At 35.3% G+C, this 24,741-nt stretch overlaps 1 protein-coding gene across 1 annotated transcript; it reads left to right on the top strand.

The window, feature by feature from the left end:
* Positions 1–11,432: 11,432 nt before the first annotated feature.
* LOC132267291 (26S proteasome non-ATPase regulatory subunit 12 homolog A-like) lies at positions 11,433–24,090 on the top strand. The gene is made up of 12 exons (XM_059768425.1): positions 11,433–11,586; positions 11,712–11,906; positions 12,764–12,871; positions 12,990–13,094; positions 13,233–13,289; positions 13,402–13,598; positions 20,994–21,093; positions 21,215–21,327; positions 21,711–21,864; positions 21,962–22,039; positions 23,374–23,615; positions 23,730–24,090. The coding sequence occupies exons 1-11, from the start codon at positions 11,584–11,586 to the stop codon at positions 23,590–23,592; spliced, it is 1,329 nt and encodes a 442-aa protein (XP_059624408.1). The 5' UTR covers positions 11,433–11,583; the 3' UTR covers positions 23,593–23,615; positions 23,730–24,090.
* The last annotated feature ends 651 nt before the right edge of the window (positions 24,091–24,741 follow it).

Raw genomic sequence — 24,741 nt, 5'->3', positions numbered from 1 at the left:
GTCATTTTTGCACCGAAGTATGCCTTGTGTATGAGATTCATTCTTTGGCATTCATTTATCATATATGAGGTGTGGCTAAGGGCCAAACACCATTTTTTTTTCACTTTTACGTTTTAGTTTCACATATTGCATTTTTGTGCTAAAATAGTAAAATCAGAGCCTTTTAGGGTTAATTTTCAAATTAGGTGGTGCAAGGTGTGTTCCGGCACATCCACTAGGATTCATTTATCATGCATGAAGTGTGGCCAAGGGCCAAATAGTAATTTGAAACCATTTTATAATTTTAAGTTTCAAAATTCCCTTTTTATTCGCCTTTTGGGCCGTCGGGGGGTCGAATTTGGCATTGGCGGTATTTTTAAGCCGTGAATCATTGTAGCATGTCCCAATAGGTAAGTTACGTCTGTGTGTATGATTGTTTCCGGGAAAAACTCTTTCGTTGGTGAAATGAGCCTCCTATGGACTCATTTCACATTTTTCTTGCATATTTTGGCTAAAGGGCATTTTGGGTTTTTCTTTGGGAATTAAATTCTAGTTTTGACTCTGTCAGATAGAAAATGTGATTTTAGGGGGAGTTTCTTCACAACATTTTTCCGAAAAATGTCGTCTTGGTGTCGAAAACCACATTTCAAACTCATTTTTCTGTCTTTTCTACTGTTTCTTCTGTTTTTCTGCAACCTGGGTAGATTGAACCGGTTCAGAGGGGCTAAACCGGTTTAAGGTGAATCTTTGGGTCCAGTATGGGCGTACTATCCATGTTGTACCGGTTCAAGGGTGCTGAACCGGTTCAAGTCTTCCAGAACCTATTTGCAAGTTCAGCTTTGGCCTTCTAACTTCGATCTGACGTAACTTCTTGTTTCAACTCCAAATTGGTCCGTTCTTGAGTCTAAATTGACCGCGTCAAAGTAAGCTTTCCAATGGTATAAATTTTAGTTTTAGATTCTTCTCCTAGCTTGAGATATCCTTATTTTTGTGAGAGGGTGTCAGATTTGGTTCGAACCGGGATAGGGTTCATTTGGGATTTCTCTTCCTTTGGCCTTGGGACATCATGTGAAGTTACCAAAGGATGTTTTTGGATGTTTTTTTTTATCCAATTTGACTTGTTGGAAGTCAAATTCCTTCCCCTTAGGGTAAAATGACCATTTTACCCTTTGGTCATTCTTTTGTAGGGTTTTGATACCCTTGTCTTCGTTTTGCTTCCGTTGAGTCTCAAAACTCCTCAGAGGGCCACTCTTGTGTCTTAAGGATGATGTACATCTCTAAAGACCTTATTTTTGTTTTGCTTTCGCATTTTCTTTTGGATCTGTTTCGGGTCATCATAGGACACACTAGATTGAAAAATCCAGGACCGTCTCAATGATGTTGAACGCACAAAAGGAAAGGGATCAATAATAATATAAGTTATTATAACTGGATGGAACTCACACCATGAATGCATGCAACACATAGCACATCAAGAAGCAACATGTTATCAGACCCAACATGTTATCAAGAAGCAAGTAAGCATATCAAAGTACAGTAACAAAAACATGATATGCACCCAAAACCTGTCATCCAAAGTTTTCGAACCCAGACGCTCTAATACCACTATAACGGCCCTGGTTTTACAACCTGGTACATCCTGCGATGACCTGAAGTTTGACCCAATAACTTGGTTTCTATTTCAGCTTCCGCATTCGGGATCCGTTATTGGGTTAAACTTCGGGTCATCGTATGATACACCAGGTTGTAAAACCAAGGTCGTCACAGTGGTGGAAGGCGATGGTGATGTTGGTGGTGGCATAAAGCGATTGCGATGGTGGTAATGTTGGAATGTGGCAGTTGAGGGCGGTGGTGGCGGTGGTGGTAGTGGTGGAATGTGGCGGTGGTGGCAGTGGTGGAAGTGGCGGTGGTGAGTGGTGATGGTGGCAGTGATGAAAGGTAGCATTGATGGTGGTGTTTGAAGTTGGCGGTGGTGGAAAGTGGTGGTGGTAGAAGGTGGTAGTGGAATGTAGTGGTGGCACTGGTGGAAAGTGGAAGGTGGCGAAGGTGGTGGAAGGTGGCAGTGGTGGTGGATGGTGGTAGGTGGCGATAGCAATGGCTGTGGAAGTGGTTATAGACAGTCGTTGCGATAATGGCTGTGGTGGAAAGTAGTAATGGAGGGATATGGTGGCAAGGGTGGTGGTGAACAGTTGTAATACCTCTAATTTTAAAAGGATAGTCTCTGTATTATTTTAATTTTTTAATTGCATTTTTATTGTTTATTTGATTTCTTAGCTAATTGTTTACTTGTTTAATTGATTTAATTATTTATGTGTTAATTGAATTATTTGTTTAAATTAAATTGTGTGCTAAAACGTGTATTCATTTTCTTTGTTTAAATTAAATTGTAGGTGATGATGTGTATTTGTTTAGGAATTTAATTATTTTATTTATTATTTTTTTTTTTAAAGGAATTGGATATGGATAATAGTAATGGACCAACCAATTGGGTCCCATGGACTACTTGGATAGGAGGCTTGATGGGAGTGGAGGATTACTCATGGATTATTAGTTTATATATATATATATATATATATATATATAAGGATAAGATTGTTATTATTATGATATTTTTATTTATTTAATGGTATTTTGATTAAAAGGATAGTTAGTTGTAGAAGGTTATTAAAGTTTCATTAGTTTATATATATGTCAGTTTTAGCAAACCTATATATAGATATATATGTACATATGTGATAGTTAGTGACATAGGTTATAAATATTTTAATATTATATATGTACATGTTATCACGTGGGTGGGTTGACTGATATAAGGTATATATGTATACTTTAGTTTCTATAGTTTTCTTTTTCTTTTTCTTTTTCTCTAAGGAAATAGGACTTGTGGTTTGATTAGGAATTGTATATAAATATATATATAGATAGGGTTGGCAAAAAAAGAAACCCATTATCAGACAACATGAGGGGCAAGAAAACAAAGAGAAAGAAAGAAAAAGAGAGAGAAAAGAATTAGGTGTCGCCAAATTTAGGGGAGAAAACAGAGAAAAGAATTGGGTTTTCAATCTGAAAATCCTTAAGGCAAGTTTTTTTTCTTACTCTTTTCCTTTGATTTGTGTTCTATACATGCTAGATTAGTTCCAGGAATTTAATTAAATTAATTGAACCTATTTGCATGATTAAATCTAAATTTACAGTTTATGTATATATTAATGGGTTTGTGTTAATATTACATGTTTTGATGATTTTGTACATGAATTGTGTTCTATGTGTTGCAGTTATGATTATATAGTTAATTATTGTTATTGGGAGGTCTGGGTTATTAAATGGCTGGGTTATTATTTTTGCAGATTTATGATTTTATTAATGGATCTGTATTGAATAGTTTTAAATTGATTTAATTACCCAGGATGTTAAACTCCAAATTGTTTAATTAATTTAATGGACCTATTGTTAAATATTTTAATTGATTTAAAAAGGGTTCATTAAGGATTTGAATGCATGATTTAAGTTTACGTGCTAAGTATGGAATTTAATTAATTTTAAAAGGATAAATTAATTAAATATGGTTGGATTAAATTATTTTAATCAATTGTTTAAATTTAAATTAATTTAATCAGAGCATGGAGATATACAATTTAGTTGAGATGCATGTTAATTTCTTGTGATGTAAATTAAATGCATGCTACTTAGAATTGATATTTTTGCTCAAGTAAATGCAAATGATATATATATGATTTATATCATGTTTATTTGGATTATTAGATGCAAATATTATTTACATTATCCTTGGATTAGAAACCTTTATTTGGTTATGATATGGATTAAAGCACCATTATGGGATATGGGCATATTAGGGACGGATTAACTTAAGAGTTAAGTTCTACCTATTTTTAATAAGGGAATGGATTAACCATAGTGTTAAGTCCTACTTATTCGTGTCAGGTCAATGGAACAGTTGGATGACATATTATTAATGTGACGGCCCTGGTTTTTCAAGCCAGTGCGTCTTGTGATGAACCAAAGATTGACCCGATAACTGATCCAGATGCGGAAGCAAGAAACAAGACAATAGTCTCCCAAGGCACAACACACCTCTAAGACCCTAAGATGACTTTCCATGAGGTCACGGAACCCAAATGAATCAAATGCGGAAGCTAAGATTATAAAATGGGAAGGGTACTTGACCAGGGTAAAATGGTCTTTTTAGACAAAACTAGATGCAACTGAGCATACTGTTAGATAGATAAGGAAAAATTAATGAATCTAGACTCAAGAATCACTTGATTCGGAGTCCGGATGAAGAAGATATGAAACGTCAAAGTTTCAAAAAAACCAACTTTTAGGTTTAAAATCAGTGCGGCAAGGGTATTTGACAAGGGGTAAAATGGTCTTTTCAGACAAAACTATATGCAACTAATCATACCATTAGATAGGCAAGGAAAAATTAATAAATCTAGACTTAAGAATCACTTAATTCGGAGTTCGGATGAAGAAGATACGAAACGTCAAAGTTTCAAAAAAACCAACTTTTGGGTTTCAAATCAGTGCGGCAAGGGTATTTGACAAGGGGTAAATGGTCTTTTCAGATATAATTGGATGCAACCGTGCATACCGTTGGATAGACAAGCAAAAATTAATAAACTTAAACTCAAAAATCACTTGATTTGGAGTTGGGACGAAGGAGATATGAAACGTCAAAGTTTCAAAAAAGCTAACTTTCCGGGTTAAAAATCTGGACAGTGAATAGTGTTTTGACAGTAAGCATCATTTGATTTTTTTCCCAGAACTGATGCTAAAAATGGACCCTTAAATGATTTTTTCTGGAAAAACACGAAGAAGAAATGCCCCTTGAAATCATGTTTTCTACCCAACTCCATGTAAGAAAACAAAAAAACACGCTGTAAAATCCTTAAATTGCCCCTTAGATCAACATAGGTCAATAGAGTCAAAAAAACTGCTACATGGATTTTGTTCAGGATCTGTCCACAACTGAGAGCAAAAATGAGTTATCAAACGAATTTTTTTAGAAAAACATAAAGAAGAAACCCCTCCTGAAATCAAATTTTCTACCCGGCTGCATAGGAGAAAATGAAAAAAAAAAAAAAAACACTGTGAAATGCCCCTAGATCAGAAGATGGCTTAAAAATTTAGAAAATGCAACTTTGCACCAAGTATGCATTTGACCTTAAATGCATTTCTAGGTTAAAATGAATGTGCACACAAATGTAAAAAGTGATTCCAAGTGCGCGGGAATGGTCTGCGGCTCTCGAGAAAGCCCGACTCAAAATCCGAACCCCCAATGGCCAAAAATAATAAAAATGAACTTGGAATCGAAATTTTGGAAACTAAAAATATAAAATGGAGTCAAATTACCATTTGGCCCTTAGTCACACTTCATACATGATTAATGAGACCCTATGGAAGAAAAAGAATGGAATTTCCACACCCGATGCAAATATGGTGAAGCAATGACTTGCGATTTTTCAATATTTTCATAATATTTCATAAAGTTAAAAGTTACATAGGATACAATATAAATGTCATTGGCCTCCGGCCTCATCTCATACAAGTCAAATACATTACAAAAGGTGTACTTATGTACACATTACATATATGGAATCAATTATACAACTTTTGACATATAAGGCTACAAAATGACATTTCATGCTAACATTTACATGAAATAGAAACTTAAAAGCTACAAGTCATCAAAGGAATGATGAGCATCACGAACCAAGCCTTCATACCTGAAACAAATCCCCAGTAACTTCGGCGTGAGTAACATAAGGCTACTCGTAAGAAATGAGCATGCATCGACCTAGCATTTTACAAAATTATCACCTTAAGGAGAAACAAGTCAAAGGGGCTCATGCCACCTAACGTTTATGTCAAGATGAGACTCAGGGAGCATCCTAAGCTACCTTAGATCATTTCTAGCATAAATCACTTCATTCATGCAATTTAAACAACATAGAAACATGTTATACAAAGCAACAAGATATAGATTGTCAAAGCCCTCAACTTGAAATCTAAAACACGAAAACAACTAAAGTGGATCATGCCATCTAACGTCTATGTTTTAAATGAATCTATAGGATCGTTCCTAAGCTACATTTGAACATCAAAACCCAAATCACAATATCGATGCAATTTAACTAACATTAGAACTTCCAATACAACGCATAAAGCATGATTTCTCTAAGTTAACATCTTGAAACTCAAAATAGGAAATCAATTAAAGAACAACAAGTTACGATATCATCTAGTTATCAACTTGAAATGAAATGCGAAATCAAACAAAGTAGATACTTGGACATCACGCCGGATTAGACTGACACCATAGTTACTTTAGGGGTACTAGCCTATGGGTAACCTCCCTATGTGCGCACTGGACTGTAGAGGGATAATCCCCCGTACTAGAACCATGTCCTAGCCGTAGTCAAATAACGACATCCCCAAGTTTCCAAAATCAACAAGTTGTGCAACAACGTATATATCAACAAGAATATACAAAATAATCAACTATCTACCAAGCACAACCAAATTTGAAACCACATACAATACATGCACTAAGTCCACAACTACTATGGCATGACAAATGTCGAATCTTCAGTGTGCGATTCGTTACACGTTATAACAATATATTTTAATATTGAAAATATAAACTCATGAATCTAATACAAGTTCAAAATCAAGATTTAAACATATAAGTAATTAATGTCAAACACATGATTAAATCATTAACGCTATAGAAACAGAAATTAATTAAATAAACTAATTAATTTCTCTAAGTTTCAAATCTCAATCAAATAACCCCTAATTAACACATGTTAAACAACATTGTATGGTCATTACATACATCCATTCAAAATCTTATTAGGCCAATGGAATAACAAAGTAGAATTTAATTAAATCATGATAATTAAATCTCTAACTTCTAAAGCAACTTCAAATGGTCTTAAATTAATATATATTAATATACATGTCCTAGTCATCACCAATATCAAGTTAAAAACTTAATTAAACCAACGGAATCTTTAAATAGATTTTAATTAATCCTTTTAATAAAAATCTTTAGATTTTCATACTCATCCAAATACTCCAAAATTAAAGTATGTTAAAGAGCATGCCAAGACTTAATTTAATAGTATATCACAAGTTAATTCCATGCAAGGTACGACCATAATAATTAAACTTTCACAAAAGAAAATTATTAAATAAAAGTTGCAATCTTTATTCAAATAATCTCAGTTTAATATATGTTAACAAATATACCAAAGCCTAATTTACTACCATGCCACAATTTAATTCTAAGGAATATCATCATGAGAATTAAATCTTAAACATATAAAATAATTAAATAAAATTCTAGATTATGAACAAAAGCATGCATACAAGTTGTATAAGCATTAATAGCATGCAAGACAACAAAAATAATAACCTATAACATCCCCTACCTCAATTTGAGATGAAAATCTCAAAAGCGACCAAAATGAAACCGCTCCGAATCCGACGAAACTTTGGGATTTTGTCGGGGACAATACGATAAACGATAAACTCCAAAGAGGACATACCAAAATCCTAACTTGACCTAAACCCGAACTGAAAAAATGGCAAAAAATGGATTCTTATAAAGGGGAAAGATGCGCGTAGTCAAGACAAATATAAAACACAAAGGTACTTCGACTTTTTAACAAAGGGAAGAAGCTTAAAAGAAGAGAGAGAAGGTGGCAGCCCCTTGGCTGCCATAGAATTCGGCCAAGAGAGGGAGGAAGAAGATGAAAAAGTGATTTTTCACTTTAAGGCATTCTATTTATAGTAAAACCCTAAAAGTGCCCCGAAAGGGCCCCGTTAGGTCCGAAAAAGTGGAATTCGCGCAGACGCGCTCAAACTGCAAAACTCCGTGAATGAAAAGAACCGAAATAAGAAAAGATGAATAACGGAAGAAATGACATCAAAAATCGAGTCCCGAGTAGAGAGATATGTCCCGAATAAGTTCGGCGGCAATCGGGGTCAGAAACCCTGAAACTGGGGGAAAATGACCAGAAGGAAATTTTAAGAGTACACGACTCGACAAAAAGTGAAAATGATTCCCGTACGAGGATCCAGACTCAAAACAAGGCATTTTTGCAATAACCCTTCCAAAAAGTGAAAACTGCACTAATGACCTAGAATGAAAATATCTTTCAAAAATATTTTCTTAAAAACCCCTGAAATAAAATATCTTCAAAAGATATTTATGAAAAACACCCTAAGAAAAGAAAAAAATTCTGAAAAATTATGCATCCATGCCCCTATGAATACCTGAAACAACCAGAGTACTTTACTCCAAAAGTAAAGATACGTATTTCGTGGAAACCACTTAGAATGAAGAAACGTGAAGTCAAAAATTAACTCTGAACACAGAAAGTGAGGTTATGCCAACAAAGTGACAAACGAGGAAAAGAAAAAATAGGGAAAATGATGAAAAATGAATAGTGTCGAAAAACGAAAGATGCGGAAATGATTCGGTCCTTAAAGGAAGTTGTTAATCCAAAGGAAAGAGTCTCAGAAACCATTTTCGAGCACTCGAAACGACAATAAGTGACGAGAAACCAAACTAAGAATGAAAAGATAACGAAAAAAATTTATCCGTAAAATTTGAGGAAAAAGGAAAGGAAAGAAAATGACCAGGTCATTACAATTAAAATAATAATTGGATAGTTTATGTTTATGGTTGGATAGGACGAATTGTATATATATATATATAATTATATGCCATGATATGAGCTTGAGTCTCAGGATCAGTGGTTAGGGTGCGTATATTGTCAAGGATGTGTAGCGAGATATATTATAGTTGTGTGTCCTGGTAGGTCTAGGTACTCATGCCCACTATATGTGCGTTTTGCATGTTGCCTACTATTTAGGTTGAGGCAACTCTATAGTCTAGTGAGGTTACTTTAGTGTGTATATACCTATATATGGACTATTTAGTTATTGTTAAATTAACTAAGATGTATATGTGTATCAGGTCTCTGTTTGGGATGTAGTAGATTAGAACTTGTTTGTGAGCCTGACCCACCATTATTTTTTCAGGTGTTCGTCAGTTCCTGTTTTAGAGATTGTTCATGCCGAGCAGAGACAGTCATTCACTCTTCCGACTTTATGTAGGATTCTTATTCATGTTTTAGTTATTAGTTTTATATCAGTTCAGTTATTTCAGTTAGGATATTATTAAGGGTCCACAATATGGATTCCCGAGTTGTAGTTTAAATAATTACTGGTATCAGAGGATTGAAGGATTTTATTATAGAATTTTTAATTATTATTTATTTGAGGATTTTTAAATAAGGATTTATTATTTAGTTTTCTTTAGCTTATTTATTTATTTATTTTTGTATTCAAATGCTTGTTTAAATATTAATTGTTTGATATCCCTTATATTATGTGTTCGGATTTGATCACCCGTGACTCTAGAATCGAGGGGCATCACAATAGTGGTAGTGGCAGTGGAGGGTGGTGGTGATAGGGATGGATGTGGTAGTGGTGTCAAAAAGGCGGTGACGGTGGCGACCGTGGTGGTGGTAGTGGCAATGAAAAGTGGTGGTGGCGGTGGTGTTAGTGGAACAAAGGACCAAGAGAGAATATAATACAATCTTATCAAAAAGTACATAGGCAAAATAGTAAAATAATAAATTTATCTTAAAAAAAAAAAATTAGCTTCTTAAAAGGATATTTCAAAAGCAACATTTTCCTACTTCTTTAAAATGGGCTTTCTAACCATTGACTCTTTGAGAAATCCTTTACACATGTGCAATGAAGGATCAAGATCCTTTCCGGTCTCACAGTAGTCCAGTTCCATCCGGTGGAGTAAATAAACAGTATAATCGTAGAATGAAAAAATTTTATAATTTTTTATATACGGAAACTAAAGCCGTATATTTTTTATATATATCACAAATACATTGTCTCCTTCCCTCTCTTCTGAATTATGATAGTTGATAATATTGATTTGTTTCCAAAAAGAACCAGAACTCTATTCTTCAATTCTTGTGTTTCCATAAATTTCTTTTGTTTCTTCATTTACGGAGGTCATTTAATTCAAAATTAACAAGCAACACCAGAGCACAGAGAAGAGAGACATTATTTCCAAATTTTTTATTTTATTTCCAAACTAAACATTTTATTTCCAGAAGAAATCAATGGCAGAAAAAGGAAAATAATTAATAAGGAAGGAAGATAAGTGGACGATACCTAGAAAAAAGAAAGTAATCCTCCACTTATTTGTTTGTTTCGTGCGTAAATTGTTTGGGCTTAAAGTAGATACAAATATTTGTTGAGCAATTTCGAATATGTTTTGGATTGACATGATTTTTTTTGTTTAATTATTTGTGTATTGCATAACATCGCATAACATCTTAAGCAGTTTATAATTTAAGTCAATACAAGTTGTACGCAACAACCCAACATAATCATAACATAATCCTACTGGATATGCAAATACTTTTGTACATAACATCCAAGTAATTTGTAATTTAAGTCAATATAAGTTGTACGCAACATCCCAATATGATAGTCATTGACTCTAATCGAAGAAACATTAGTTCAAATTATAATCACCATAATCGTATTAGATGATAGTCATTAACTTTACTCAGATAAACACTAGTTCAAATTATAATCTACTTAACATCCCAAACAATACGTTGTTTGTTTCATACTTATGTTATACGTAAAATCCCAAGCAGTACGTACTTTATTTCATATTTATGTTATACGCAAAATACTAACAAAATTCTACTAAGGTGAGTAATTATAGTACGTAATTAAGTAGAAGAAGAATCAAGAGCAGACATGAAGAGATAGAGAGAAGAACACCAACACAGATCGAGCTTCTTCTTCAATTCTAGAGCAACAAATTATGAATCAATAAATCAACAATTTTTAGAAAAAGTGAAAAGAATTGACTGTTATCACAGGAATTCAAGTTAAATCACGTAAATAATATGAATTTAGAATGAACCAAAAATTATTTAGACAAAGGGAACAAATTTGACGGTAATCAAAGGAATTTCACTGGAATTCCCAAAATAAAATATGAGAAACCAAGGAGAGGGAGGAAGACGACCTAGAACACAAAATTGAGAGTTAAATAATATTAAACCGGACCACATTCTCTATTAAAATAACTTATATTTGAAAATGATGTTTAAAATTTATATATATATAAAATATAACTTAAAGAGAGATGTACTCAATATTTTTAGTTGAAGGGGCGTTTTCACAGTCACTTATTTTAAAAATGGAGAAAGCCAGTTAAGAAAAGATTTTGCACCCAAACGTCACATTAATAATGATAGAAAAATTACTCTAGTTTGAAACTCTATTCCGTGGGATGATGGTATTAAATTCGAAACCCGCCAAGGATTCGGATCTAAAGTCGACCCGTTCTCCCGAATCCCTTTCTTTTGTCGAAAGAATGAAAACCACTTTCTCTCTCTTCTAGGGTTTAATATAATAAACTGTTCCACATAGAATTGAATCGATCTCTTCACTATAAAGAAAACTTCCTCATCTCTCTCTCTTATTCCTTCTCGATTCAAAGCTCGTGGGTTCGAATTCAACATGGTAATTATCATACAATTATTCATCATCTTCTTTCAGATCTCAAAATTTCGTTCTTTGACTTTCTGTATCTCAAAAAAAATTTTGATGCTGAATCTCAAAAAATTTCCAATGATTTCGTGTTTCAGGAAAGTGGAGGTAATTTGGATGCGGCAATAGAGTCTCTGTTGAATGTCGAGAAGCAGATGAGACTTGCCGGTGATGTCGCCGGCACGAAAAAAGCCGCAACTGACATATTGCAGCTTTGCCACGATGCTCGTGCTTGGAAGACCCTCAATGACCAGATTATGTTGTTGTCCAAGCGACGTGGTCAGCTGAAACAGGTATAACTATAAAAACCTTCAATTTATTGATTTTTGTTTTCGGTAACATAGAACAACAAAAATGGTCCTGTGTTCTTGTTGATTTTTTCGGAACATAGAACAAAAAAAAATGTGTTCTGTATGTTCTTGGATTGATTTATTTAAGTGTTGTTGATGATTTTAGTAAAGTGATCCAGTCAATAAGTGCAAATTTCGTTTTAATGGCTGTGGTATTAAAGAAATATCGGAACTAGATTCATATTTAAATGGGAGAAATAGTGGGTTTCAACTATATGAGAGTTGGATGCAATACTACCTACTTGAGTGCGTGACAGGGCCACCTGCTTGTATAAATGCATGTGTTCATGCAAATGTATATGCATATGTATATATAGAAAGAGAGATGGGCTGTGTGTTTGAGGGTGGGTTTGGGTTGTTATCTATATTATCTATATACATGTAATATGATTAGGTGTAAAGGATGGGGTATGTGTGCGTTGTTTTCTCGAGTGTGTTGAACTTTTTCAGCCTTGAAGAATTCTTGAATAATTCTATCTATCATATATTTTGCTATTTTTTTCAATAGCTTGGACAGTTTGATGAATAATTCTATCTGTCATATATTTAGCTATTTTTTTCAATAGCTTGGACGGTTTTAGGTTCAGGATTTTATAGTTGAATAGACTACTCTTACGATGTGCTTTTTGGTAGAGTTGCAGTTCTATGTGTTTTAAGTACTTTATGATAATTATCTTGATTCAGGATTTGATGTATCAGTTGTCTTCTCTTATTGTGTGATTTACGGTAGTACCTTTTATAGCGTTAAGCTGTGTAATGGGCTTGCTAACGTGTTGTTTTGGGTTTCTGTTTCTGCAAAGGCTGTAACTGCAATGGTCCAGCAAGCCATGCAATATATTGATGAGACACCAGATATTGATTCTAAAATAGAGCTCATTCAAACACTTAACAGTGTGTCCGCAGGGAAGGTAAACAAAGATTTATAAGTCTGAGAATGTTCTACATTATACCACTTATTGCAAAGCCTTTTTTTTTTTTTTTTTTCTTTCTTCCTCTCTATTCTGAATTGGTTGCGTTATATTATAGATATATGTCGAGATAGAGAGGGCACGGTTGATCAAGAGACTTGCAAAGATCAAGGAAGAACAAGGGCAAATAGCTGAAGCTGCTGATTTAATGCAAGAAATTGCGGTTAGTGTAGAACTTTTTTTTTTTTTGGGTTTATAGCCTTCTTCAATTTTTGAGTTCCAATATTATTAAAAATAAAATAAGGCATTGACTTGTTGGTTTTTCTCTTGTATATCCTTTTCTGATGGTGTTGAATTACAGGTGGAAACATTTGGTGCTATGGCAAAAACTGAAAAAATAGCTTTTATTCTTGAACAAGTATGGGTTCCCTTCCATTTACTTATTTTTATTTTTTATTGTTTTGGATACTTATTAATAGCTAGGATTTTGGTAGAAAAAGTGGTGATCATGTGAAATTCGAGCTTTGCAGGTTCGCTTGTGTTTAGACCGCCAGGATTATGTGCGTGCACAAATCCTGTCAAGAAAGATCAGTCCTAGAGTTTTTGATACTGATACTTCAAAAGAGAAGAAAAAACCCAAAGAAGGCGAAAACATGGTGGAAGAGGCACCCTCTGATATACCATCACTGTTGGAATTGAAGCGCATCTACTATGAATTAATGATACGGTATGTGGGTACATTCTTCTCTCCACGTGTTTTCTAGTTTCATTATTTGATGTAAAGAGAGTATCTCTTTTTGTTTGTTACTTCTACCCACCATGTTAACTCCCCCACATTTCTCCTCCACCATTAGAATACTTAATTGTTTGTGTGTGTATTTTTGTTGTGTGTGTGTGTATACAAGCACAACAAACTTGATTCACCATTATAGAGGAGATCACAATCATTGTAAGTTCGAATTAATTAACCATATAACATTCGACCTGCAATGTTGAAATATCTCCAGCTTTTAGTCTTTTATGGAAAATTAACTGAAGATAATCTCAGGTAATCTAGATTGTAGTTCTTGCAAAATTAAAAGGGATATGCGGCCATGTGAACGATGATAAAGTAAGCTTTAATTGTTAAGCATATAACAGTCTACCTCTTTGTTGAGATCTATCCACTTTAAAGTTAAATGAAATAAAGCTGATCTACAAGAAATCTAGATTGTAATTCTTGCAATTAAATGGGGATATGCTATGATGAAATAGGAGGAAATCTTTGCAAAGAATTAAAGTAGAAGCCCGTAAACTTCAACTTATTTAATCTACACATAGGTAATAAATAAAATTCTAGATTTTTAGCTTATTTGGACAAGTGGCCACACTTTGTGAACATGTGCTAACATGTCACCAATAAACGGTGAACATTGGATAATAATTTTTTCTAGCATGAAAACAAAGTAAAATTGTAAGTAATTCCTACTGAAGGTATATAGTTGTATTAAAGAAAGGTACGATCGGAATCAGCAATTTAATTTTATCCTTTTGATGCTTCTGACTTCTGAGTTGTGGATAATTTTTTTCATTAGCTAGCTGGTTGTGCTATACCTCTTCTTGCCATAGAGAACTTGAAAATAAATTTCATGTCAAGAAGAGGAGATTTATGATTTTTAGAATTTATATGTGCAGGCTCTTGTGGGTTACTATATAATAGAGTCACTACTTATCAAAAAAAAAAAAAAGTCACTACAAATAAGATGATGGAGAGTGGACCAAGATATGTTGAAGTCGAGATTGACTTATGAGAGATGGTGGTAGTAGCGAGGTCATAAGAGCGGGCACTTCAAAGGAGTTGTATCTGTGTGAGACACTGACACTTCTCGGGTGCTCCGGGACATGTGTTTGACACATTGCTCATCTCCATAATTTTTTTTTTTTTGATAAGTAATAATTGAAATAAAAAAGGCGTTCAAGAGGGGAACGCATCCCTTATACAAAAGTGGAACTAGGGATTAAGATCCCAAAGAAGCCAAAAAAATAATTAAATCTTCGGAAGAAGAAGAGGACTTCCTCTTCACATAACTGAAAAGAGAGCGTATGATGTGAAGTTTCAGAATCGCTGTGGACGATTCTTTCCCTTCGAACATTCTACTATTCCTCTCCTTCCAAATGCACTACTCATCTCCATAATTTAAAAATACATATCGCAGTTTTGGGCAAATTGTCAACACTTTTGAACATGAAAATGTTGGATAATACCATTTTCTAATCTGGAAACAAGGTATATCCATTTTCTAACATGGAAAAAAAAGTACAACCGGAAGTAAATCCCCTTTTTTTGTGAAAAGTACAACTGGAAGTATAATCCCCTTTTTTTGTGATAAGTACAACTTGCAAGTGTAATCCTTTTACAACTATATAATCCTGTTATTTACTTATTTAAAAAAACTATATAATCCTGTTAAACAAAGTACAGTGGGAACAAACAGGTTAAATTTTTTCTTTTGATGCTTTTAAATCGTGCCTGATATTTTCATCAGCTTGGTGGTTATATACTTTATCTTTCCATAGAGGACTCAAATGAATAATTTTCATGTCAAAATAGGTTATTTATGAATTTTTAGCATTTATGTGTGTGGTTTCTTGTGGGTGAGTAGATATTATTAGATTTTGACAAATGGTGAACAATTGTTGAACATGTGCGAACATGTGATGTGACTAACGAAGGGTGAACATTGGATAATACCTTTTTCTAACATGGAAACAAAGTAAAATTGCAAGTGTCGTCCTATTAAAGTTATACTCAAAGTTATATAATGTTTGACCATATTCAAAAAACCAAAAGGAATGTTTTATTGACTGATTGGACATAGAAAAGGAATGTTGTATTGGGTGATTAGGGGCCCTTTTCGTTCCTTGCTTGTTTTTGTGGGCCGCGTTCCCCCCTGTTTGAACGCTCTTTTATACGATCTTATCAAAAAAAAAAAAGTGGGAGGAGAGTCGTTAAATTCTGAGTATATATACTTTTTAAGTATATAAATCAAAAGTAATGTTCTATCATTAGTTATCTTTTTTTGTTGGGTTTAAGGGATAAAGTGTGTATCTTTGGGGGAGATAGATTATTTTTTTGGACAGTTTGAGAGTTTTGGGGCCCTATTTGGTCCTTGTGTAGCTTTTGCGGGCTGCATTCTTTGTTTGATCGTCTTCTATTGGCACTTATAAAAAAATAAATAAATAAAAAAGGAAAAAAAAATTCATGTTATAGTCACTGAATATTTAATTTTCCTATATAATATAAATTCTATAAAATATAGAATATTGTCCTGTCCTTGCTGTGCCTGAGTCCTTAAATTTTATGATTTTTGGTCTCAACATATTTATGTTATTTTTTATTTGTATCTCGTGTCCGTATTCATGCTTTTTTGCTCTAAAGGTCACCCTTGTCTTTTTGAAATTAGTTTAGTTTGCAGAATTCAAGTCATGTCAATGTGCTTTCGAGTCTTTTTAAGGTTTTGTATTTAATATGTATAAGGTCCACCTTGTTTACTGCAATCTTGAGATCTATTTATTTGAAGCGCCAATGGAAAGAGGTGCTCGTGCCATTGTTGGCTTTGTTTGGAGTAGTGTTACGTATCCCTACTGTTGTCTTGCAACACGATGCAACTTGTAGTTGGGCGGTTTGATAGGATGTTGTGGGGGATGATATAGCTTTAGAGACCGGATTCTGGTGTTTAGGGTCTGCAGTGTGTCGTTAGGGTGGTTCTAAGGAAGCCAAACTTCTTTAGTAAGATGATGTTGTGATCCAATGGCATGCCACTGCATTTTAATGGCTCATATGATGTGTGATTCAATAGGATGCTGCCATGTCATTGGAAACACACGTCCCTTGGGAGTAAGGTTGTGTTTCTCTCTCAAAGTGACTGAGTTATACACAGTGAAGAAGACAGCTTGTCAAAACCTAGACTTCAGTCACCAAGTTAAGTAACTCTATGATCCTTGGTGGACTATGTTGCAACAGCAAGGTGGGTTACCCATGACTCTTTATTGAGCTACAGGAGTTCCTTGAGTCTTGGTTTGGCTAGATAGTGCATGAGGTGCTTCATGGTGCACTTTACACTTTTTTTTGTGTGTGTGTGTCTATGGAGAAGGTTGATTGCGTGGCTGAAAAAGTTTATAACTAAACTATATGGAGGGGGGATTGAAAGAGGTTTGTCTAAGGAGAGAATTGTGTGGTTGAAGTGTGAGCTCGCAGCAGAGCCTTTCAGAGACGTGGCTTCTTGTGACTGTCCAGTTGTAGAGCATATTGTGCGAGTTGTCTTAGGAGATCCAATCGTATGACCAATAACATATTGGTTTGCTCATATAGCTTGTTTTTGTGGAGATATGGAAGGCAACTGGACATTGGAGACTATACCAATGGCGATCACAATATGTTGTGTTGCAATAATAGCACGTGGGCTTATGTGGAGATTCTAGTGGTTGGATGAAGATGCCCCGAAGGCTCCTACCTTGACAATACATGGAGATGTGGTGTCAGGTACCCACATTTGCCTTTTGAGTGCCTGAGTGTGTGTGCAAAGTGTGGGGATATGATGTGACGTTAATAACCGTCATTTAATCTCACATGTATTCTTTTAGTTGAGGGAACAATGTAGATCATTGGCGATACATGCTGAGTTGTCTGTTTTAATGCTTTATTGGACTCTAGTGGTGTGGCCCAATTTCTGAGACTTATTATCTGGATGGGAATCAAGAAAATCCGAAGTTAAAAATACAAGTAAGTACATGATGTTTAGTAAGGACTATTGTTCAGGAAAGCCCTTTAAAACTTCATTCCATTGTTTACTGCGGTGATGTACAATTATGTGATAATAGATATACATGTCAGCTTTAGTTGAAGGTTGTTACAATGGCCTCTATAATGGAATGATGAATTGAACCTTTTATAACCGGGCATTCTTTGTGGTCCTTGGTGACTTAAATTTGGTCATAAAACCACTTGAACTTGCAAGCATCCTGAAATTTTGAGGTTCAAGGTCAATTGAGTCTTAGGCAGTAACCTCAGGGAGCTTGTAGGGAATGATCTCCTCGAGCTCGTTATAATGGGGAGCATAAAATTGCCCTCCCTTTATTATGGAGGAAATGGTCTTCACATTCAGTAGCCTTAAAGGTTACTCGTGGCAATTTTCATCTGGCAAATATTCCTTATGGCTCGCCAATTGTTGGTGGAATGTCAAATAGTTTAGGTCGAGGCAAAAGTTAAGATCCTCTTTGTATTCATTGAGGATTTCTGTTCCACTTGTGGAAGAGTGACATATGGGCTAGAGGGCATCACATGCTTCAATGTGGTTGCTTGAAACCACTTGTTGGCATGGTGGCAGTGTGCTGTAGATTGCAATGGGCATGGACGAATCAGTCGTGGGTGAAGGCTGGGTTCCTGTTGGGTGCACTGTTGGAATAGGTGGCATGTTTGGTGCTTTGGGAGCACTATTTTTAGCACATATAGTGGATTTCTTTTTGTTGGAATGACAGCTGAGGTGAAACACCAGTCATTAGAGACTTGAGAGCCCTGAGAATTATCTTTTTTTTTTTATTTTTTTTTATTTTTTATTTTTTATTTTTTTCTTGAGGCGGATCATCAGTTGTGATTTTATGTCCGATGAGTAAGAGGCCATTAACCATCTAGGATACTAGTTTTATAGTGGCTTTGCAAGGGTGTGCTAGTAGTATAATTGACTCTAGCATTCTTCGGATGAAAATGACCATGGCAGGGCCTCTGTCCTTCACCATTTTACAGAATGGCTTTCCAGTGGAGTTGCCATAATGTGGGTTCTTGTCTGGTGAGTAAATGATGGTGGTATTACAGGTAAGATTTTTGTTGGAAGTGGACATGTTAGCTGGAAGTAGAGTTTGTTTTGTGGTAGTATGGTAGAATTAACCTTGCCTTTTGAGAATTAGTTTGATTTAAAGTGGTGGAAGAACTTCTAGATGTTTTTTTAAGGCTCTGCACGGTGCCAAAAGACCGTCTTTCTTTTTTAATGCAAGGCAGAGATCTATCTGTTGTGTGGCAATGAGGTAATAGGTGCTCATGACATTGGATAGTGCCGGATGTCACTATTGTGGTTTTGTGGGATGCTGCCACAAGTCATGGGGGCGTTCTTCTAGGATATGATAGGGGTTAGCATTACGATTTTAGTGGTGACATGACAGCATTTTGGTTGTAGCTGTATAATGTTGGGATGACTCTGAGGTGGTTTTCTTTTCAATGGAGCAGTTCTATAAGAGGTTACCATGTATGATATGCGCGGTTTGAATTGGATGCGACCATTTATTGTAGACTCGTTACTAGCGTGTAATGTGGTTTTCACCATGTTATTGTAGACCTGTTACTAGCATGTAATGTGGTTTTCTTACTTTATTTTATATGGAGGTGCAGACTGCAAGGATGTTTTGACCAATCTTGAATTCAACTATAAGTACGTTGAGGATCCGAGGTGAAATATGGTGCAACAGTGAGGTGGATTGTCCTGTAGCTGCTCTTAAAGCTGCAGAAGCCCCTTAGTCTTGCTCCCGTTCTAAGCAATTCATGAGGTGCATCAGAGTATAATTTTGCTGAGGTAACTTTTATTGAGAGGGTCTGTTTGTGGAGAGCACTCGTCTAGCGAATCAGATAATTGAATATCATGAAGTTGTGCATCGAAAGAGATTTGTTTGTGGATATGACTGACTGCACTGTTGGAAAAGTGCAGAGTTGATTCTCTTGTAGACATGGCATCATGCAGCTGTTTTGTCATAGAGTTGTTGGAGACCCAACTGTGCACCTAGAAAAATGCTGGTTTGGCTATGTTGAAGACGTGGAATAGCTCCACTTGGCAACAGGAAAATCTGGGACCATTCTCATAGAAAATTCCACGTCTTGTGTTGCAGGATTAACATGTGGACTTATGTGGAGATGTCAGGTGGCAGGCTGAAGATGCCACGTAGGTTGCTATCTTGGCAGTTAATGGATTGAATGGTCGTGTCTGCTTGTGATGTATGTAATAATTGTTACTAACACTATTCTTGTACAGAACTCTACTCTCTTCCTCTCTCACACACACACATACACACACACGTCCAGCCTGGGGCTTCACCTCTCTGCCTTATGGATCGATACGCGCCTTCTTGTTATCCAATCGATTGATTCAGATGGGCCCCTGCCCAGGAATGTTGATTGAAATAACACAAAAAAAAATAAAAATAAAAATAAATAAAAAAAATAAAAAAAAATTGGGAAAGGGACAAATGAACCTTTAAAACTGCTGTAGCTGTACGTTATTGATTTGGTGATTCACAGACTCCAAGCCATAAGGATTGACCTAGATAATTTAAGCAATAATTGTTTAGTCTGCTTCCCAACCGTGTTTAAGTATCTGGCTTGCTTACAGGAGTTCAGTGGAAAGATCCTTCAAGAAATATAAATGCCAATTTTGACAGCTATTTTCTGCTCAATTCAACAAGGCTTAAACCTAGTTATAGGATTTTTCATATATTATGGGCTTTTCATCAAGATTTGTTTTTTATTTATTTATTTATTTTAATAGAGAAGGCTGGGAAGGGACTTTTCCTCAGGAACGAGGAATGGAAAAACATGACCTGGTAATTCCGTCCTCTAGAAAAAAGATCTCAAATTTGCTTAAATATTGGGTAAATTGTTCACTTGGCAAGGTGCTCTTTTGTCAAACCAAATTGTTGTAGCATCTGTCTTGAAGAAAAAGTTCGAGCATTCTTCTTGCACAAAGGGCCGGGGCACAAGAAGGGTCCTGGTATTATCCAGTTGCAGAGAACCCCGGAGGGGGGATCCTTCAGAGAGTGCTTCCTACAATTCTTATTCTTATATTACTATCATTCGAAGTCAAGTATCTTGCGAAGTAGGCAACACGATTTAAACATAGACAGATTTCACATGAACCTGCTGTTTGATGATATGCTTTCTGGTCCTTCAAACTAGACTATATATGATTTATATATATAAAACATTTCCTCATACTCGTAGATATGTTGAAGGACTTTTGCATGAAACCGTTATATGCAATAGCAGTATACCTGGATGTCCAGAAATTTGGCGATTTCATTTGTTTCATTCATATCTGGACAGGTACTACTCACATAGCAACGATTACCTTGAAATATGTCGCAGTTACAAGGCAATATATGACATCCCCTGTGTTAAAGAAAATCCAGAACAGTGGATACCGGTAAGAAGCTCTTCAATTTGTGCTTAAATTATTGGTTATTTATTTATCAACTTTTTGTAAAAGAAATCACTTTGATGACTTTTTCAATCTCGTTGAATTTATCTCATTTTAATTTGTGCAGGTGTTGAGGAAAATATGCTGGTATTTAGTTTTGGCACCTCATGATCCCATGCAATCAAGCTTGCTGAACTCTACATTGGAGGATAAGAATCTTTCTGAAATTTCTCATTTTAGGTATGCATATTTCCCCTACCTTTTTTCTTTTGGTTCTGCTTCGTTTTTTCCCCCCTTAGGTCCTCCACTCCAAAATTAGAGGCTTTCTCTATTTGGTATACCTGGGGAGCTTTAGATCTTCCATAATCTCATTAGCAGATTTGGAATGCTGTTCCATGATTTTGTTGTTATTTAATGATGTGACGGCCACACAGAAAAAGAGAAAATACTCTCAAATATAGTGGGCGCATTTGGTGAAAGATTGTCAAGTGCATTTCCTGGATAATTGCCACCCAATCCCCTTTATCGGGAGCGGGTGGGGAACTTCTGATGGTGCTGAAGTCTGCAGCAGCACATTATGCTGCTGTTTAATGCTGTTGGTGCTTGCATTTGTTTCTTCATAGGTTGCTGTTGAAACAACTAATTACGATGGAGGTCATTCAGTGGACGGCTCTCTGGAATACATTCAAGGATGAGTTTGAGAATGAAAAGAACATGCTTGGTGGCCCTTTAGGTGACAAAGCGGCTGAAGATCTTAGACTGAGAGTAATAGAACATGTAATTGTCCGCTACATTCAATTATATACTGTAATTCTTTTTCCATATTTTGAGTTATTTGGTAGTCATGCATTTGCAAAACATTCATTCTTTACAGAACATTCTCGTTGTCTCGAAGTATTACTCACGGATTACTTTGAAGCGTATTGCAGATCTGCTGTGTCTCAGCATTCAGGTTTGCTGATATTAGCCCTACAATATAGTTCCTTATATATGGTTTTAATGCATTGATTGATCTACTTAATATTATGAGAGTTTTTTTCTAGCAAAGAAAAGATAATTTTTGGCAATTTATATCATCAAAAGTACAAGAGAGAACTCGTGTCAACTTATTTCTGATGCATTTCTAACTTTTTTATTATTATTATTATTTTTTGAACAAGTTATTGGGGAAACTGTTTGAAGGATTAGTTTTGAGGTGCCTAAAAGGAAAAAGAAAATTTCCCAGATTCTTGAATTTTGATTAAAGATTTAAACCCTATTGAACAGTTGGGGTAAAGTTTTGATTATTACGTAGATCTGCTTGCTATTAAGTTCCTGCGGAAGTTATCTCCAGAACTTCTAAATTCTTAGGTGAAACATTAAACTTTTATATTTAATGAAAATCTAATTGATTAATTAGCATTCATAACCTTTTCTTTTATAATTTATACAAATCCAAAACTGGTATTTTACTTATCCCAAAAAAAAAAAAAAAAAAAATTGAAGACTGGCATTTTGGTTGCATTAGCATCTAGACCTCAAAAATGCATTTCTCCGTTTGTCTAAAAGAGGGGAAAATTATTTTTCCAAGTTTTTTTTTTGAAAGGTTTTATTTTTCCAAGTTGTTACCTTATAATAGGAACCTTATTTTATAGCAATTAAGCATTCCTCTTTATCGACAAGGCACATGACATAATATTCAAGGTACGTCTCTGGGATTAGGGTATTTGATTTTCTAGACTTGGCTATTTCCCGTTATTCTTGTGCCGTTTTAGGTTTAAGACTAGCATGATGATTTTTCTCTCTTCTACTAGCTCCCTCTGTTCCTCTGAAGTCGTAGTTGCCACAACCCTGTAGTATCATTTTCAGTTTTTTGGGTGTTGAGCGAGATCTTATTTTGGTGTTTGTTTTGGTCCAAGACCCTATCTGGCGGCTCTGGAGGGAACAATTTTTGCTGTTGCTTGAATTTATGTAGATGATAAATGCTACCTTTTAACATTATATATGTTAACTCTTCACCCCCTTCTTTTGCATTCGTTTTGATTTGTTTTGAAATGCAGACACCACCCACCCTTGAAACAGGGACCATCTTTCTTTATTTTAGGTTAGGAAAGGTGTAGCCCGTTTTAGAAACTTCATTTTTGTCTTCCAAGTTCATTTGCTGCTTTACTTTATCCTGTCATATCCAGCTGCACCTGTATGATAATGTCATTTGTATGATGCCATAAGTAATCTTATTGTTGAAAGCCGTGTATGTTAGTTTATTCCCTTTTATCTGCTATATGTTCGTATTTTCTTCTATTTCAGGAAGCTGAAAGGCATCTTTCAGATATGGTTGTATCGAAAGCACTGGTGGCAAAGATTGACAGGCCCATGGGTGTAGTCTGTTTCCAGTCGGCCAAGGACAGTAACGATACTTTAAATTCGTGGGCTATGAACTTGGAGAGGCTGCTTGACCTTGTGGAGAAGAGTTGCCACCAAATCCACAAGGAAACTATGGTTCACAAAGCTGCCATTAAAGGTTGAAAAAATGCTCATCACCAGCTACGGTAATGTTCTCTTTTCATTTTTCCTTCACCCTTCATATGGCTACAACAATGTACACGTTTTAAAAGAAAACAATATTTCATTGAGATGACAATCCCTTGATTCACCTTTTCCAGGTTGGCCTGTGTTTCTGTGTACTTTTCGAGGACTGATTTCAGGAACCAAAAGGGGCTCTCGTCTTGTGGCAGTGGAAGCCTTTATGTGCGTTACTTGTTTCATCCGTCCATTGCCTATGTTTTAGATTGCTTACATACCGCTCGGTTCACATATATTGTGACCCATTAACTTGTTATTTTCTTGATTTGTTCATCATGCTCAATAGATTGATAGCTGTGAAATGAAATGACCAGGTCTACTCTATATTTGTGTTCGTGTATGGCCTTGTAGGGCACAACAATTATTTAGGAATCAGGATATGGATTATGTCTCAAATTTTCAACTCATTTATTTGGAAGGTTTGTGATCTAATATGCAAAACATAGTGCTTCAAAGATGTTGATATTGGACTGAGGGTCAAACTTCAATTTTGGCTTGAAATCCTATTGCTTAATAAACCAATCAAGATGTTTCGCTGGAAGATAGTTGCCGAAGTAGCTAACGTTGGAGTTCTAAGAGTACCTCATCACGCTTCTTTGGTTAGTTATTTGAGGGAACCTTTAATAAACAGTTGTTCAACTGTGACTTGGAAGTCACGGGTTTGAAATGGGAAATAGTCTTTTTACATTGTGGAGGTATCGACTCTTCCAGGAACCCTCGGAGCATTGTTCATTGGGTTTTATATATATTTTTATTTTTTAAAAATATATATATTTATAATAACAGATTTAGTCTTGACATATAGAATTTTATGCTTAAAGTGGCTGTTCTTGTGTTCTCAAGCTGCCCTGATGGAACCGTAAATATAGTTCAATGGCAAATATTTTTATGGAAATGGGTATAAAAAGAACAAGGGTTTTCATTTTATCCCTGAAATCTGTGAATTTGTGAAATAGATGAAGCTAGATCAAGATTAAACTTGTTTCGACTCTGAATTTGTGAAGGAAATTGAAATTGAAGGGGACATAATAGCTCACAAGTGTGGGACACGAACACTCCTCAGAACATTTAGATATTGCACGGACACTCCTT

The sequence above is a fragment of the Cornus florida genome, unplaced genomic scaffold, assembly GCF_030987335.1.
Source record: "Cornus florida cultivar Cherokee Brave unplaced genomic scaffold, ASM3098733v1 CherokeeBrave_3.0.0_Hap2_Chr07, whole genome shotgun sequence".
Lineage (NCBI taxonomy): Eukaryota > Viridiplantae > Streptophyta > Magnoliopsida > Cornales > Cornaceae > Cornus > Cornus florida.
Note: the sequence above shows the minus strand (reverse complement) of the source record. Positions and strands in the feature narration are given on the sequence as shown.

Excerpts from the sequence above, each read along its gene's own strand:
- LOC132267291 (XM_059768425.1), top strand. Across the intron at positions 13,290-13,401 it reads TAGCTTTTATTCTTGAACAA|GTTCGCTTGTGTTTAGACCG; the intron begins GTATGGGTTCCC and ends CGAGCTTTGCAG. Across the intron at positions 21,865-21,961 it reads GACTGAGAGTAATAGAACAT|AACATTCTCGTTGTCTCGAA; the intron begins GTAATTGTCCGC and ends CATTCTTTACAG.